At 37.5% G+C, this 14303-nt stretch overlaps 1 protein-coding gene across 2 annotated transcripts in view; it reads left to right on the top strand.

Annotated features, from left to right (window-relative positions):
• Positions 1-14303, top strand: part of LOC139143812 (uncharacterized) — a 178751-nt gene that overhangs the window by 27863 nt on the left and 136585 nt on the right. The window contains exon 2 of one of the 2 annotated variants that reach the window (XM_070714377.1): positions 12131-12218. In XM_070714377.1, coding sequence (XP_070570478.1) covers positions 12131-12218 — 88 coding nt within the window. Of the gene's footprint in view, positions 1-12130; positions 12219-13488; positions 13819-14303 lie in introns of those variants that run through there. The other variant, XM_070714381.1, reaches the window with a different exon arrangement.

Below are 14303 nucleotides of genomic sequence, written 5' to 3'. Positions count from 1 at the left end.
ACTCAGCCTGTATGTGTAGGCTAAATACATGTACCTTATTGTTATTGTTGACAAGTGAATTCTGGTCCGGACTAGAATTCAAATGTAAACAATAACAGTGAATTTTACAAGGATAGATGCTATGTTGACAAACAAGGCAGTAGGTGTTTCAACATGCTAATGTTGAGTGGAGAAAGAACTTGCCATTGACATATCAAACATAAATAGAGAAAAAAAAAATAGTAAAAGTAAAAGCTACTGGCATCTTGTTTGAAGATTTTATCAGCTTTAATAATAAGAACTTTACAGTTAACTTACATGTTGCCCATTCACTGTATGCATCAGTGAATTGTTAAGATTGCATTGTAACAAATCCTGGAAAACATGGACATTTTACAAAACTAATATTGCAATGGCGTCATTTGCGCAGTCGTAATTGATGCACATGTACATTTCATATTTCTGTGAGTGTTGAGCTGTTGTACATCCGTAGATGTTAATCACATAATTGCCATATCTGACACTGTCATCCACACTATGGATGGCGGCAGAAATGAGGTTTGTGATTCTGAGGTGTCATTCCCGTCAGTAATATCAGTGTCCTCTCATTGCTCAGCCAAAGAATTACTTCACATGCCTCAGAGAGCTAGTTGTGCTAATATTGCGGCATCGCTGTCAAACTTAACTGCCAGTGTGAAGGTCTGAAGCATAATGATTTCAATAGGAGGTACATGTACACGCTGAGTGCATGTTGTGCCAAAGAATTTATTTCCACAAGGTGAAGGACAGTATCCCTGATGCGTATTGAAAGTGATGGCATTCAAATCTTTTCCAAACTACTTTATACAAGAACAGAACTTGACCGTTTGACATTCAGAAGTTTTTACCATGTTTCAATAATTCTCTTCCTCAATTGTGTCAACAACATTTTGATTGTCTCCGAAAGCTTATGGTAGAATGCGCCTCAGCAACAGATTTCGCAAAGAAGTTTTACAATTCTTTTCTGATATACCATTTGTGGGGGTTCATTTTAAAGCTCTTGGTACAGTAAAACTTTTCACTGTCTTAGTTTTTTGAAATTCGAAAATTTCATTTCTCTCCCTAGAGTACATTACGGGAAGGCTCCATTAACTTAGGAATACCCGACTTCCCTATGAGGATCAATTTCACAGACCTGCCTTTCCTACAATGGCACTACAATGGCACCATCTGGATTAGATAAACATAACAATGGAACATTCACACCTTGAGGGATTAAAAGTCTTCTGTTTGTCACCCGAGTTGGTCAGGCAAGGACTCGGGTTTCAGGTACCATGCAAGTTAATGCAGTCTTCCCCTAATGTAACACAGGGATGGCAGCCATTTTGAATTTCCAATATTGGATATCTTGGGTAATTTATTTCTCTAGTACCAAATATTGCAAGATGATCCCTTATTTTATTCTTGATTTTGAAAGAGAATGGTTGAAATATTTTGCAGGAAAGTTTGAGCAAAAGCTTGTCTTTCACTCTCAAGGCACATACCAGTACTACCAAAATGAAATACAAACAAAAACTTGCCTGCTGTAGATTACATAGCCGGTTGTGTTGTGATTAGTATGGGATGCTGTTATATTACTTACCTGCATTAATTCATTGTCAATAATAACATTGTCTGTCACACACGTACTGGTTGCATTGACAAGTCAATAGCCAACATTAAGTATTCCAACATGCTTTTCAGAATGGACCAAGAACTTACGTGATTCACAGAACATGACGGTGAAAACATTGTAAAAAGTTGCATTTACTAGCTTAACAGATTAAAGTTGGCTTACAAAGGAAATATCCTATATAAAAACTGATTTCTTATTTTGTTACTATAAAAATTGCATTACTGTTCAGTAACTGTTTGTTAGAACTACAAATTTGTACAATTTCTTATGCCATACATGTAGCTTGCACGTGGTGTGTTGATGTCAAAGGTCATAGTAGAGCATTGTGTTTGATTGGTCGAAATGGTTGTAATTTACATCCACAGAGCCGAACATCCAAGGTAGAATTTCACTCAATAGAAGGATGGCTTTTGATTTTATCTGAAAAAAATTGTCAGTCTTAAGTGAAAAGACTGTGTTTCACACAACTAAAATAAATGATGGTAATTTTCCTTACATGAACAAACCAGGCTACATAATTTATCAAAGAAATATTTTCAGTAGCCTTGGGTAATTCTTGCTGTTTTATGGATTTTGCAACACATATAGCGTCATCAGCCTCAAGCGCTGTAAATCAAGATCCAAATGATTTGGCCAACATTTTCAGTTGGAACCTTTGTTTCTTAAATCCATTATTGATATGCAGCATCTCGGTTGGTTTCCAGAACTGAGAATAACCCAGCACCATAAATATTCTAAACCTATCGTGCACTTGGCAAAGGTGCATTGTCATAAAAAAATATTCCATCACTTGTCCGGTCCACATGGAGCGTGCAACGGAAAGTGACATTATTGTCAGGGTACTGATTTTGTGTGTGAAAATCTCTCACTCACAGGAATCAATAGGAATGAGTTCAAATCCCATTATTTTACAATTGCTTTGCCATAGCATGTGCTTCCTGTTAAAATAAAGGTTCTCCTACTTTTATACATTGATTGTGTATGTGCTGCTAGTCTAAAACTACAAGACCCTTTCAGTGCTCGTCCCCACGTGTCATCTTGTGCTTTGAGATTTAGAACTTCTGCCGAGATATGACAGATGGCTGATGGATTTCAACATGACTTATCTGTCATATTGATCCCCCCCAATCTGATTCATGTCCCTAATTATCTTTCCATCGGAAATTATAATTCATGGGTCGTGGCGGTGCCTTCCTTGTGTTAAATCATTGTCATTCCGGCACAGCGATAATGAGGGAAAGCCCACTGCATCCTTTTCCATGAGTGCATCTTTCCCGAGTGGAGTCGCATCCAGGCCCTAGATAAGGTGCACACGTGTATTTGTTAGCTCTGCTGTGACAGTATAAGTAATGATGTGTTTATTTGGGTATTTCTGGTAAAAATATATTTCATGAGTCATCGGGTAATTGGACTGTCGCATGCTTGTTGAGGAAATTGCGTGTTGTCACAGGGTGTAGGGATGGCTACACCCAAGAGAACGTTCCTCGTGCGGTTGCCGTCGTTCACGCAAAGCTCCGGACGATACAACGTGGCCAGGTAAGACTAACCCGATCACAATACAGCCATGCATACCTGTGAAGCGCGATTAAAAGTCTGTGCATTGTGCATGCTGTATTCTATTGTGTTGATCAATTCATACAGCACATTGCTTGTACAGAATATATCAGGAATGTCAACAGCATTTTCTCCAATCCTAGGGCATCACTGTGGAAGTCCTATCTTGATTTTATTCGTAGAAATTTTTGATATTGCTTGATTACAGAGCCTACTGCATATGTAAAATCAACTTAGATCTCCCATGAGATTTAGATTGTGTGTCAGATTTCTATATTCCCCTCAAAATCATAGCATCTCATGAAATTCAAATTGCTGTACAAACACGTGGATTTAAATCTCGACAGAGTAGGGTACAGTATGATGCATTTCTTTGACAAAGTGGGTGAAAATATTTGCAGCGCAGGTGGATATTTTGCAAGATGAGCTCCTACATGTAGAGTTTGTGAAAAAGCCTTCGAGACAAAGAGTTGTTGGAATACTGTAATTAGCAGTTATTTTTTTCCCCAGAGTCAAATTATGAGCTTCTTACTCTTAGCCTTGAGAAAATGCTCACTTTTTTTCTGGCACCAAAGGATTCATCAAATTCACTGACGTTGCATTGTCATTGTTGCGGAAAACAATTTTCTGGATAATATCGGCACATTGTTTCATCACTGGTAGATGGAGCTGCAAGTCAAATTTGGTTTCCTGGTAACCGCCTTCTCATGTACCGTAGAAACCACTTATTTCCATTGTGAAGGTGTTACAGACTATGGGTAGCTACTGCCCCAATATATTGCACTTTCCAACAATTTTATGGTTTGAATATTGTAAATCAGTCATCTTACTATAGTCTAGATATAGGTGTATTTATGCAATATTTTTTGCTTTACATATTTTTTCAGTTTTTGAAAATTTCCGATGATGAACGTGTGACACAGTTCAACTGTTGCAAGGAACTTGGCCTAGATTACAGAGAACGGGTTCACAGTATTCATACAAGTAGAAATTGGTGTCTGTGTGTGAAATATTACTTTTATTGAATATAGGAAATTGAAAGCTAATTTGATTTGTCTCAAGCAGATTACTTTACATCATCCCCCGGGGCATTGTCAAATATGAGTGCGGAAGTGGTGAAGACATGTACCATTGCTAATTTGCATGTAATAATTTGCATATTTGTGGATTTTTTTGCATAAGTGAAGATTACTGAATACAAACATTTAATCACCAGCAACCTAGGGAGTCATTATGGTGAGATTTGCAGAGTATCTACGTGTAGCTAAAAGCTCCCTGGAAACTTAATTTGCACGCCTCTATTTTGCTCAAGGCTTTTTTTGATACCAAAAAGAAGGTATACTATCATTCTGTAGGCTATTGCATTTCTCTGAGTGCAAATTTTGTCAGTTCTAGGGGGGCAGGATAGATTTAAACCCTGGATGGACTGGAAATAGTATTAATCACTGTTGCAGGTAATGTCAGCGGTACAGTAGTGTTGGTGATTTCATTTTGTGTCACACGGCAATCAAACAGGGCGCTGTAGGCTGGAAACGAAAGATTCAGTATTATGTGTGCTCTGCCGTAAACGACCAGGGACGGTGGATGGCAGAGCACCCATACACGACTGAATCCTTCAGTCTGTGCATAGGATGACATATGAACATCCAGAGACTTAAAAAGATACACTAATCTTTAACTGGTACCTTTGCTGGGTGTTCTAGGAGCATTATCAGTGGTCCTGTGTGATTTACACCATGTGCATCCCGTACACCAGGGAAACATCAACCAAATCTGATAAAACTCCGAGGCTCAACTCAAGTTCCATTGTTCATCCATAACATCTTCCGCATCCCAATCCATCAAGTGCTCTGTTATCGTGGAATCCAAACTTTTCCAGTCAGGAATGTTGTCTGTTTACATTATTCCTGTTTGCAGTGAGTGTAGCAGAATGCGATCGCTCACTGCACTTTGCTTTGAGTGCATGGTGATCTTCAAACAGTGTATCCCCAAAAGCAACATCCATTTTGATCAGTTGCTGTCTTATCAAAATCCAAATCATTCCAGGACAGGGGAATTTGTTTTCTCATATAATTGCAAGATTCAGCAATTGACAATTTTTTATAAACAACCTAGTACATGTGTATTGTCTAAAAGGACAAGCCTCCTCGAAACTTTTTGGTGATACCCGTATATTTTCAGTATTTGGTTCTATGAAGCAAATATATTTTCTTATTCTCATCCTGAGGTGTGTTGTGTTGGCCCTGCCAGTTTACACATTTGACTATGTACAAATATGAGGTGTTATTGTTGACGACTGAACTCTTGTTTGGACTAGAATTCAGTCGTCAACAGACAGTACATACATACATACGGTACATGCAGAGTGTGTCAACACCAGCCACAACATTTCATCATGATTGTGACAGAACAAGACTGCATTTTACAGACCAAATATTAGGATACACTGCAGCTGATAGAGCCTTAAATTATTATTTCTGAACATTTTCCAGAGATTATGCCATAAAAAATAAATCTTCAGTCTGTTTCATTGTCAGGCTTTAAAATGCATCTTAAACACACACACATACCATGGAGACTCAAAATTGAAAGGAAAAGCTATCAATAAATAAAATCAGGTGTTTTTCCATTCAGAAGAAGTGTGTTTTTATATTTCAAGGATTCTGCCAGCGAGATGAGTTAAAAAATTGTGGCGTGCATGAACTTTCACTCTCAGGAACTACGGTATTTAAAGATGGGGGTTCTAGAACTGATACGTTTTTGTTTAACTGAAAAGATTTGGGTAAACGTAAATCTTGCTGAAGCATTTGCTGTGTTTGTCTTTGCTAGAATAACATGTTTGATTTAAACTTGAGTTTTTTGAAGTGCCATCCATACCTCAGCATGGAATCCATCACATTTGTAAATCAACTTTGATAGTATTTATAATCAGTCTTTAAGTCTTGTCTTTAGTGTAATTCATTTCATCAACCAAGTATGTACAATTTCAAACAAACACCTTCCCCTCACATTTCATTCACCAAATATGTACAATTCAAAACAAGCCCCCTCTTTTAATGTGCAATTTACAGCAAAAACAACCCCCCCCCACATATCATGCACCAAATATGTACAAATTAAAACAAAAACCCTCCCCTCACATTTCATGCCCCAAATACATACAATTTAAACAAACACCATCACCCCTACCTCTACATTTCGTGAACCAAATATGTATAATTCAACCCGACCCCCCCCCCCACATTTCATGCAACAAATATATACAATTTAAACAAACAGCCTCTCCCATTCCTTTGGACTGGCCCACTGTAATCTTGCATAGGAATGGCTTCAAAGTCTGCCACTGTCTGCAAACTTCACTCACTGGTAAATATCAGGCAGATAATAATATCTGATTATCAATATCAGTGATATAAAGCAAGCATGGCTGTGGTCTTATGTGGAATATCACTGATAAGATACATTCAGTTGTTAGACAAGGCGATTGAGGCTGAGGCATGCATGCATGTATGGAAAATATCAAGCCAGCCGAGAAGTATTCAATTTACTGAACTCCATGTCTCAGTCTTAGAATAGGATGGAGGTCAGAGAATGGCCATAACAATGTTTATAACATTGCACCTGACCTTTTAAAGTCTATTTGCAACACAGCAGATACCGAATAATGTGTATAGCAGTGAAACATTGTACAGTGGCTATTCTGGTGTGAGCTATTGTCAAGTTACATGTAAGATCAAAGAAAACCCAGTATATTGTTATGTTTTTGATTTTGAGCAAATTCTTCAAATGTTGATTCACAGCATCGTCCCATAGGAAGGGTTACCCATCTTGTGTAACTTTATTGAAGTTCATGGTTGTGTCAATTTGGCCCTTTCAAGAAAGACTTGCAGTACATCATAACAAGCTTCAAAGTCAGAGAGGAGACTACAGACACCGACAATAGTATAAAACTTCTCATATATAGCATGTCGGAATTCAGATCAAACCATGACCACAATGTGATGTGCATACAACTCGCATAGGGTTGACTTTAACAGTCTAATACCAGTGCGGGGGTTTATCATAGAAAGCATTGTATTTGAGTCAGAACTGCAGATCGACAACTGTACAAGTGTAACATTCATCTCTCGGCATTTCAGACGCTGTATGCAATGACTGGTAGATTAATTGTATCATTTACAAAGTTTAGATACATATTCTGGAAAATGAAATCTTCCAATGGATGCCCAAATCTTATACGTTCTGATAGTTTGTCAATAACACAATATATTCTTTAGGTGAGCCGGCCGTTATCAGTTCATTAACCCTTAGAAAGTTGTCCTTTACGAGAATTACCTTGATAAGGTACTAAGTGCATTGTGATACAAGACAACAGGCAGTACTGAATACTGATCGATCTGTCTCAGTGTTTGTGACAACGGTGAAGTGTCTGTACAGGCAGACAGCACTGACTTGGAGGGACTTGTAGGTGATAGCCAGTCCTAACAACAATATTGTAAACCTGAAGCAAAAATATTTTTTGCAAATACTTTAGTGAGAGATTTCAAAGAAACTGGACACATGGATATCAGGAAGTCAACCTTATTTCAACATTTTCAGGACCTTGTACATGTTACTCAGAAGGTGAACCAGACTCAGTAGGGGAGAACCATTTGATTTCTGGGGGGGGGGGTATGGAGGATTTTGAGAAAAAAAAATTTGTCACCAGGTGAGAGAGAAGAAAAAAAAATTGATCCTGTCATGGCCTGAGAAAAAAAAAATTGTCATAACAGACAGAAGAGAAAAAAAAATTGTCACAATGCACCAGAAATAAGCAAAATTTGGAAACCTTATTCTCATGTATTCTTTGCTGGCGCGCCGCCATAGGCGGCGCAAATGTTTTACCACAAGCAATTCTTATGTTTCTTTTCCCAGCACTTATGATATAAGCATGCACTACATAGGTCTACTTTACACCTCAGTACACTCAATGTTTTCCTTCCATTTTCTGACCCAAGAAATCATTTTCACGATTTCTGTTGCAATATCTCAATGGCATAGGCACTATCTAAAGGGGACTATTTGACTTCTGTAAATTGTGAAAATTTAAAACACAAGACAGGAGTCAATCAACTAGTGTTAAAGCCAATATATTATTTTCTCAATATAAATTTGTTAGAAAGATGTACCTTGACAAAGAAAAATTGAGGAAAAACAAAATATAATGAAATACAATGTGTGAGCCTTGTTTTTCTGACCACAACACCGGATCGCAAACATACCATATTCAGGCTTTTCATTAGAAGCTGGCAGCTGTAGAAATGACACAAGAAGGTCACAGATTTTCCGTTCCTGTATATTCATTTGTCTTCAGTCTCTGGCAAACAGAACTGTTTTTCACAAATTGTATTGTCATTGTTTGGTTGTTGAATATTGTGACTCAAAAACTGATCATGCAAAAAATGTAAAAAATATCAGTGTTCAATGTCATTTTCAAACAGTTTTACCGAGTGCAAAATAAACTGAAACTCCTCTCAGATTGCACCATTAAACACATCAATTTCTCAAAATTTCCAATACGAGAGGGGGAACCCCCTCTCGTGCTCTCCCCCTATGGGTATTCTAACAGTTTCACTTTAAGTGAGTAAACAAATTAAAAAACCTCTCAGATTGCACCAGACTGCACCATTGCACACATCAATATCTTAAAAATTTCCATGCAAGATAGGGGAAAGCCCCTGTGACACTTCCCCCTAAGCCTCTCTCATGTTCTCCCCCTGTACTTTCAAATTCTGCCCGGTCAGATATCCTAGTGAAAACCCTGTCATAATATCCATCCAATTAAACAATATACTATATGATTAGATACTGCATGATCTTTTATATCTTTATTTTATTGTGACTTTGAATTTCATTTTGATATGTTCACCTTTTTTGAACCATCATGAGATAGCTGATGATAGTCTAGCAGGGTACATCAGGATTTGAAGAGTCTTTACTGTTGCTGTATTTTGTAAATTTTACAATTACATGTATTGGTATTTAACTTTTCTAAGTGGGGAATGGTCAAAATTTCAGAGTTAGAGAGGAAGGTTACTCAAATTCATCATGGTTGGTGAAGGGGGGAGGGTCACTCGAAATTTCGGAGTTTCAGGCCGTCAATAATGACGGCTCCCTTATATACAACGCATTACAAACTTGATGACCAATAAAAAAAAAATTTGCACTGCTACTCCATTTGGAAAAAAAAAATTGATGCAGGTCTGACAGTAGAAAAAAAAAATTGCTGTCACTCTGACAGGAAAAAAAAATTTGCTCCCATACCCTCTTCCTCCATACCCCCCCCCAGAAATCAAATGGTTCTCCCCTTATGTACAGCATGTCTTTGTTCTTGTGAATTCATTTACCACAGCTCGTTTGATTTGATAAGCTGCATGATTTAGGTGCACCTGCTGGAATTGTACATTTACCAGCTGTGAGGTAGAAATCCATGAAGGTCAAGGTAAAACTGACTTATCGGCATCCATAATTGAAACTCTCAAAAAGAAGAGGATGTTCTTTTCCTTGTGGAGAAGAATCAGTTGTTCATAGCTATAATTACCAGACATAGGCTTACTCTCTGTGTATTATGAATGTAAAAAACAAAATTTTGTCAACAAGGTAGCTCTGAATAGAGAAACATGTTCAGCTTGGAGTCGACATCTTTCATCTGCCATTTGTAAAGTCCATTTGCACAGGAAGCGTAAACTGTTCTCAGCTCTTGTAGACAGCCTCATATTGTAAACCATGTTCAATACGCCATTTCAGTGTATGTTCTCATTATTCCAGTAAGCTTCACTTACCCTGACACCCCCCAATTCCATGTATAGATGTCCAACTGTATCATAGAAAACTGTGTGTTTGGCCCAAACCATGACGGGAAAAGGGTTAAAGTGCAAAATACTTTTAATTTGTCAAATTTTGAGCAGTTACCACTGATATCAAATTGCATCGTGTAGTATTAAATGTATTAAGGACAGATATTTGGAATTTCAAACTTTTTTCAGTTTTTCCGATCTATTGCTTATTGGGGTTCATTGTAAAGCTCTTCAAGTATTAAGAAAAACTTTCTTAGTTTTGTGAAAATCGAAACTTTTATTTTTCTCCATAGACTTAACACAGGGATGGCGGCCATTTTGAATTTCAAATATTGCTAAATCTTGGGTAATTTGTTTCTCTAGTACCAAAATTTGCATGGTGACCCCAAATTTTCATTCTTGATTTTGAAAGTGAATAGTTGAAAGACTCCTTGAGGAAAATTTGAGCAAAATTTTAAGTCTTTCACTTTTGAGACGCATACTACCTTAAGTACATTTCTCTAGCAAAACCATGTATTAAAGGTTGTAAATGTTAAAAAAATGTTGTGTATATGACCCAAGCCTTGTGTATAAATGTATGAAGATTTTTGTGACAAACAGCAAGTTTCAAATGACCCGAAAGTGCAGTTTTGAGTTTCAAGCAACATGTACTGATATCAATCATACTTTATATTAGTCTTTTTATCTGGGCTGATAGTCTATATGCAACTGTTGTTATTTTAAATAACTATCTTCCTATGTGCTCATCATGGAATTTCCGTAATTCCAACATCAATATTTTAAATAGTGCAGTTGATGAAAACATTAATGCAATATTGATTGAGTTATTTTCCAAAGCCTGGGTGAGTTCCGATGTTGTTCTGTAAAATGATATCGTCGGGCTTCAGTGGATACCGCAACGAAAACTAAAAATACCCCGCTGGAAGTGAACATTGCCGGTTTTTAAAAATTGCACAACACTCGATATTCGTGGGTGGCAGTGGGCTCTGAAACTCAAGACAGGTAACGTCTACCTTGTGAAATGGTGTCTCGCTGATCTCCTTGCCTGGATCGCACGGCTTTTTAGAAATCGCCCCGTGCCGGAGGAATTTTGAAGGGATAGAAAGCTGATCAAATTTTCCCCCAAATAAATTTCATTTGTAACACAGTACAGCTAGGGTTTTTATTACACATGTCAATCACAACAAGACCATAGTTGTAGTCTCAGATTTGTTCTGATGCAAGCAGTAATCATGTTGATATTTTTTCCAATGTTGTTGATCTCAAAGATGGCATGGTATACCAACATATTCATGAGCCAGTAATAAGAAACTGTTGTTATATTAACAGTAAAGAACAAAAATGGTGAAAAAAATCATCAAATTAAAGCTGCCCGCTCTTTTAAAGCAACATACTAAATGAAAAATATTCATTATTTCTCGCATCTAGTCCTTCCAGTGGTAGTGCTATTCACAGTTGTAATGTTTTTATACCAGACTTGGCATCATATGTGCGACATCAGTGGCTGCCAACAGAAATCTGGACAAAGCTGTATATTTGTGTGTATGCACTTCTGCAGCTTGTTGAGCATAATGTCTGCAACTAATTGTCAAAAACTTTAGACCAATATTTATTGTTGCATGCCAATGATATAACTTTGAAAAATCATTTTTATTAGTTCAATTACGACCTGTCACTAAATGAAAAAGAATCTTAATTTTCTCTGGAAGTTTTTTTTGCAAAATCATCCAGAAGTGCAGTCAAAGATAGCATTGCCTTTGAAATCAATTTGAGGAGAAATTTAAGATTTTTGCTCTATACTTCTCATGTAGCCTTCCAACAAGCTCTGAATGCATTTCCACAGGCAGAGATCAAAGAAATAGATATTGCCCCGTTTATCATTTGCTGAAATCCTATGCCTGTAGCACATTTTTTAGGAACCGGAAAAGATATAATACAGCCATATAACCCCTCTTCCACCCAAATAAAAATGAAAAATTAAGACGGTCCAAGTATACTCACAAATTTGTCTCAGGGCCATTCACATTGTTTTTCAAACTGTGGATGTCTTCACCTCATTGCTCATCCATCCCAGTACCTAACCTTTCACTCTGTGATTCTCCATCAGGAAAGAAGACAAGGAGGACAAGAAGAAGGAAAAGGAGAAGAAGAAGGAAGAAAAGAAAGAAAAGAAGAAATACAAGACTAAAAATGAGGTACCTTGAAGTGATTCATGATCAATATTGATGATTGGAATACAGTGAAGTTTTTCCAAGGGTACAGCGTGTAAAAGGGCAGACTGCTTATTATTTTGTATACATAAAGTGTCTTTCATAAACTTTGATACATGGTGCACACTGTCAAATGCAAGTGTGAGTTTGCACCAAGAATACCGACGTACGTTCATACTTTTAAAAGTGCATAATGTATAATTATATTGTCACATCCAGTCCTTCTGAAAGATTTCACTTCCCATATAAATCACTTCATAAGAAATGTCCAAGTTACTTAAAAGATCTAGGCCTTGCAAATTTTACACATTTAGTATCAGAAATAGAGTATAGTGATGTATTCCTCCTGTGCTTTATCGTGAATATATACATTTTATAGCTGTACTTGTGATCCGTCTGAAACATAATTGCAGAGAAACTGCTTCACAGGTACTTTTAATAACCGCATCGCAAGCTAAACATCTCTTCATTTGTCTGTCAATGATGTTGCTCTTAAAATCCAGTTATATGGAAAGTTTGCAATGTTTCAGAATTCCTAGAGTATATAAGAAAGTAAAAAAAATATGGATGCTTGGTCTCAGGTTGATTCTGATTTGACTACTAGTTGTCAGAATCCTTGCTGGCCATGTAAAGTTGTCAGTGTTTCATGTCAGAAGTATCATTTTCGATACTTCAATATTGAAAATTTTAATCTACACTTTTTGAATACTACTTTGTTACCTGAGCCAGAGGGTATTGTAGGTTGATATTTGGCATCAGCCAATCAGGTGTTGTGGGAGATGTTTATAAACCATGATGTAGGGCTATGCAGCAATGCATCATGGGAGTGAACCAGCGAAGCCTTTTAATAGAGTGTTTCATTAGAAAAGAATTATTCGTGGGAAACATAAAGCAACATCAGTGTTTTAATTGAAATACCAGGCCTGTATGTATCTCTCAGCTTACAATGCAGCAATTGCTTGCAGATGAAATGTCTGTGCAGCGACACTATATGCAGTACATATTTCCAAAGAATTCAAATTATTTCCGGATAATTATCGTGTCTGGACAAAGCAGATTGAACAAAGATAAGGTGAATGACGGGTCATCACGAATGTACAATGTGTGGAGAAAACGTTGAAAAGGAAAGTAGAGGGAGAGAGGGAGTAGGTGAGGGGGTCAATGAGAGGAGAAGAAAAGAGGGCTGGTTGTGCTGATTTCTTCACTATGACTCTAGAGGGCTCCCTTCTGCTCGAGAGACACACTGTCTCTGGACAGATACCGCTGGCAGCTGGAATACCAACACTGATAAATTTTTGGAGTGGGCTTTGTACCAGGGATCTCGTTACAGTCAGCCTGGAAACAGTCTCACACTGGGCTACATGTGTTTTGGTTACGTATTGCTACATAGCTGAAAATCATTGGATGGCATTTCCGTGGGGCTTGGATCCGATTTCCCAATGTAGAAACGGGAGAGGATAGTGTTCAGGTCCCAGTAGGGAAACCAAGGAATTTTTACAGATGCAGATTTGATCTGATCTGATAAGCAGCCATCACACAATTTTGCTGTGTTCTTCTTTTATCTTTGTCAAGTTGGCAACAAAAGGTAGGTATTAAACACGTGGAGTGTCTTTTTTTTCTGTTAACTGGCTTTACCCCTTCAGTGACTTTCATTCTCAGCTTCTGCAGTTGTGTGCAGACTGTATAAATACCGTATTTTGCAAATGTAAAAAAACATGAAATCTACTGGTATCGCCGAAACATTGTAGTCGCACTGGCAGACTAAAAAACGTTGCATGACGCTGTGGCTCTGAAAGACTGGGGTATCATTGCTATTAGGCGTAATGTTCAACTTTAAAATCTTTTCGTGATAAAAGTTCGACTTTTTTTTCCTCGGTCGCTTTTGTTTTTCTTTGTGCAGTGTCTGTGTAATGATTCCATAATACGAGACGTTCACACAGCCTCTCCTCTGAACTCTGTACACGCAGAGCCAGAGTCTGATGTAAGATGATAGGTCTGTAGTTTACATGAAATTTCAGGCATTCATCTGGCGAGTTAATCCATCCCCCAATATTTACTGATTTTTCCAAA

The sequence above is a fragment of the Ptychodera flava genome, chromosome 11, assembly GCF_041260155.1.
Source record: "Ptychodera flava strain L36383 chromosome 11, AS_Pfla_20210202, whole genome shotgun sequence".
In the NCBI taxonomy this organism is placed as follows: domain Eukaryota; kingdom Metazoa; phylum Hemichordata; class Enteropneusta; family Ptychoderidae; genus Ptychodera; species Ptychodera flava.
This window is presented reverse-complemented; position numbering and strand designations above follow the sequence as displayed.